Genomic DNA, 4,095 nt, shown 5'->3' on the forward strand with positions numbered 1-4,095 from the left:
GGGCTCGGCTGGATGTCAGCCTCTTGAGGCCAGTCCTTACCACAGAACCTACTGTGTTATTCCTCGTTTCAGAGGGGGTTTGAGTTGGTCTGGGCTTCAGTCGGTGTCTGGGGCTTTGGCAGCTCTCGCTGCTGGGGGAGAGGGGTTGTGCGAGCCCGTGTTCGAGTGGGATCAGAGTGAGACAACCCTGATTGCTGCTTCTTGGCACTTCTTGTCTCTCTGGTCCTGCCACGGAAGGCCCCTGGGAAGCTCCTCCGGCCGACCCAAGGAGGGCAGGCCCTGAGCCAGCTGGCTTTGTGGTGGATTATTTCTGTTTGCGCTTCCAAATTTCTTTTTAACCTCTTTAATTACTCCTTCGTTCAGCTTCCTAGCAAGGGGGCCAGCTGCCCTCAGTGGCTCCCACCAACAGCGTGAAGACCCCAGGAACCTCTGCTGGAGGCTTGTGCTGGCCCGTTGCTGCCCTTCTCGGTGGCTTTGCCTGGAGCACGTGGTGGCCTCGGGTCTTCGGGAGACTGGCCTAGTCCCACTCGGTGGGAAAGGAGCAGGATCAGCCCTGGGCTCTTCAGGTACCGCTGGGGTTGGGGCCTGGGGGTCTGCCTGAGCTGGGGAAAAGGAGCTTTTCCAGGCAGTGGTTGGAAAGGAGGGAGATTTCCAGGTCATGCTGCTCTCGGTGAAGAGTTTCCAGATGTTTCCATGCCCAGAAGTCTCACCCTCACGTCACGCAGGTCAGTGCCTGCTCACAGCTCCTGGCCCAGCGCTGGAGTGCCAGCTTTTCCCGGGAGCTGGCAGCTCCCAGGATTGCTGAAATCCCTGAGAAGAGGGTTGAGGGGTTTGTTCCCCCTTGGCGTGTCCCCACAACTGCCCAGCCCTAACCCTCCTGTGCCCACAGGTCATGCTGCACCTCAGGAGCCACTGCTCCGAGCAGGAAACGGGGGGAAGTGGGATGGCAGCCCCCGTCTTGGCATCGAGTGCTGTTCAGCTTCCGCGTGGCTCGTGTCCCCTGACCCACATCCTCAACACAGTCCGGGGTTTGCCCTTTACTTCCTCGAGGCTTCGAAGGGGGCTGGCAGCTTCCTGAGTGGCCACGGTTTGTCCTCGGTAGTGACACTTCAGGAGCCGCTCTGGTCATGGTCCTCTGACACCTGACGGTCAGGGGGTTTTCTCAGGCAGCTTTTCCCCTTTGGCATCTTGAGGCTGCGAGTGGAGACCCCGAGAGCCCCTTTTTTACTTGAAAAGGGTGTTTTGGAGCTTTCCATGGCCCGTCCCTCCCCTCCAGCTGCCCTCAGAGCTCCCGCTTGTCACGGGGGGAGGAAAGGAGCTGCAGGCGGAACCAGTGACATCCCTACGTGGCTCTCGAGGAGCACCCAAACATTCCCACCCCATGGAGATCACTGAGGACAGCGGCCCCCTCCTCTTCCTCACTCAGCCACAGGCCGGGTCGCAGTTTTTGCTGCCTTTATTAGACCACGCAGAGCTTTGTGTTCAGGGGTTTTCCTCTCCAAAAATCGATGCAGTTGAGGGGAGCGGGTTTGCAGCAGCAGCAGTGAGGCAAGGAAGACGGGGGAGGATGAGGGGGGTGGTTTGGGATAACCCGATCCCCCCACCCAGCGCGGGGACGAACCAACACAGGGCTCTACTGCCAAGAGCGGGCTGGGACGCTGGTGTCACTGGTTTGGTGCTGCAAAAACGTGAGCTGCCACTTGTCCCTACCCAAAGGGCCCGTGTCCCCTCTCTCAAGCCCAAATCCCTGCTGCGAAGATCCCACCGTGGCTGCTAGGAAAGGTCCCCGATCCCCAGGTAGAGCTGCCCCTTGTCCCCCATGTGGTTTCTCCTCCTCCCCAAAAAATCTCAAAAAACCCTCAAGATGCTGCGTGTCCTACCTGCAGTGACTGCTGCCCCAGTACGATCTTCCCAGGGCTCTTCCTGGCCCAATTCCCAGGGGTTTCACCCCCAGCAGGTTTTTCACACCATTGCTCCACCTGGGCCAGACCCAGGGACTGAAGAGGGTGGAAAACCCTGCAAATGTTTGCACCTCCCCTAATTTTTAACCTGGCTTTTGAGCATCCCTGGCGTTGCCTCGTGACAGCTCCTGCTTTAGGTGCTGGAGCCTCCCCCCATAAAAAAATGCCCTTAAAAAGCAGCAGTGCAAAAAAATCCAGCCGCTTCCCTCCAGATACCTCCCTCCTTACTCCAAAAGATGGTGTTTGTGCAGCCAGCTCCTTGCAAAGACCTGGGCTGGGAACTGAGCCAGGTTTGGGGGCTGGGGCGCTGTGGCCTCCCCTCTACCGATGGCCCTGGCAGGTCCCCGGGCCCTTTGTGGAGGGGGATCAGGCACTGCGGGGGTTTGGGGTCAGTTTTTGGGAGTCTCTGAAGCACATGAGGGTTGTTTAATGCAAAAGCCGAGGCTGGGAGGGGGATACGGGGTGGTTTGGGGGCTGGGTCAGTCTCCAGGGTGTTTTCAGGAGGCCGAGGGTGTCTCAAGGCGGGTACCAAGCCAGGGGCAACTTAAATGGGGCTGAGGGGGCAAAGGGCTGTGTTGGGGGGGTCACATCCTGCCAGCGGAGAGCGTGGGGCTGCTAAAACCAGCAGGGCATCCACATGAAGGAGCCCAGGGCAGCACCGGTGGCGGCCCCGGCCAGCAGCCCCAGGGCCATTTGGTCCCCAGAGACCCGGTAGGGATCCTCGCGCACGATGACGTGGGTCACCCCGGGAGCTGCAAGGCAAAACAGGGGGTGAGCCTGGTGGGGTGGCAAGGGGACACCGTCCTCCTGGCACTCCCCTGATGCCAAGGGAGGGGTACGGCTTCTCCCAAGGGGTGTCAATGGAGTGGGGCAGAGGGGGAACCCCCATTTTTGGGCTGTCACCCCGGCCAAGTGAAACATCCTCCGTCATAAGGTGAGAAACCAATTGAATGCTGGGAAGGGATGATGGGATGAATGTGACTGGGGCCACCCACCTCCATACTGGTGGCCGTAGTGGCCAGAGCTGATGTAGGCGGTCTGGTGGGAGTCAAGGGGCACCGTCTGGTAGTAGTCATCGTCGTAGGGGTCATAGACGTGTACCTGGGAGCAGCAGGAGCGCGGCGTGAGGCCCAGACCGGGGCCGCGTGTGGCCGTGCTTCAGTTTCCCCCGTGTGTGACAGGGGCCTGAATCACTTGGGTTCCCCTGCCATTCCGCAGAGTGTCCGAAACGCCGGGGCAGCTTTTGCTCAAGCATCTGACTCACCCACCTGTACTCAGGTCACCTCCACACTCACCCCGTCCCCTGAACTCTGTCCCCATTCCCCTTAACTGGGCCTCGTCACCCTGACAGCATTTCCCATCACTTCAACCGTGTCCCTATCACCTTAAAGCCTGTCCCTGTCACCTTAACTGTGTTGTATCACCTTACCTCTACCCCCATTCCCCTTAACTTGGCTTCTGGCACTGTAACCCTGTTTCCCATCACCTGAACAGTGTTCCTGTCACCTTAAATTCCACCCCATTCCCCTTAAATTCTTCCCCATTCCCCTTATCTGTGTCCCCTGTCACCTTAACTCTGCCCCCGTCACCTCAACCTTCTTCCCCCTCCGCCTCTGGGGGCTTTACTCCCTGTGCCCCAACAGATGCGGGGTCTTGGGGGGCCACCCTGAGCTCAGCAGCAGCCCCGGGGCTGGGGTGGGAGGACACTGGGGTTGGTGTAACCTCCACCCACACCATGCTGGGATGGAGCCTGCTATTTTGGGGGACGGAGCCTCACCGGGGTGACTTTAGCCTCCAGCACCGCCATCTTCCATGCGCTGCAAATAAAACAGAGGGACGTGGGGTTGGGGTGTGCTGGGGTGGTGGGATTGTCCCCAGGGGGCTGCCCGGCTGCCCACACACATCCCCCATTCCTCCCCCTGCCACCCCGCTGACCTGGAGGTGGCCACGGGGCCGGCGCTAATCTTTAATTCCCGATTAGCCAGCACTGGGCTAAGAGGTGGGGAGGGGAGGGTGGCGGGAGGGCCCCAACGTCCCAGGTATGAGCATGGGGCTGAGTGCTGTCCCTGGGCATGGCCCCAGCTGGAACAAGGGCAGGCAGGAAAGTGGTATCTAAACTGGGGGGAAAGGGGGG

General features: G+C 60.1%; 1 protein-coding gene across 1 annotated transcript; it reads right to left on the reverse strand.

The window, feature by feature from the left end:
- Positions 1-2,576: 2,576 nt before the first annotated feature.
- Positions 2,577-3,778, reverse strand: LOC104501328 (pleckstrin homology domain-containing family B member 1-like; the record flags this gene model as incomplete). Its single annotated transcript, XM_010145120.1, has 3 exons — positions 2,577-2,713; positions 2,957-3,062; positions 3,739-3,778. Coding segments are annotated over 3 exons (283 nt in total), but the record flags the coding sequence as incomplete, so codon positions are not given.
- Positions 3,779-4,095: the final 317 nt, after the last annotated feature.

Source organism: Buceros rhinoceros, unplaced genomic scaffold, assembly GCF_000710305.1.
Source record: "Buceros rhinoceros silvestris isolate BGI_N320 unplaced genomic scaffold, ASM71030v1 scaffold25951, whole genome shotgun sequence".
In the NCBI taxonomy this organism is placed as follows: Eukaryota; Metazoa; Chordata; class Aves; order Bucerotiformes; family Bucerotidae; genus Buceros; species Buceros rhinoceros.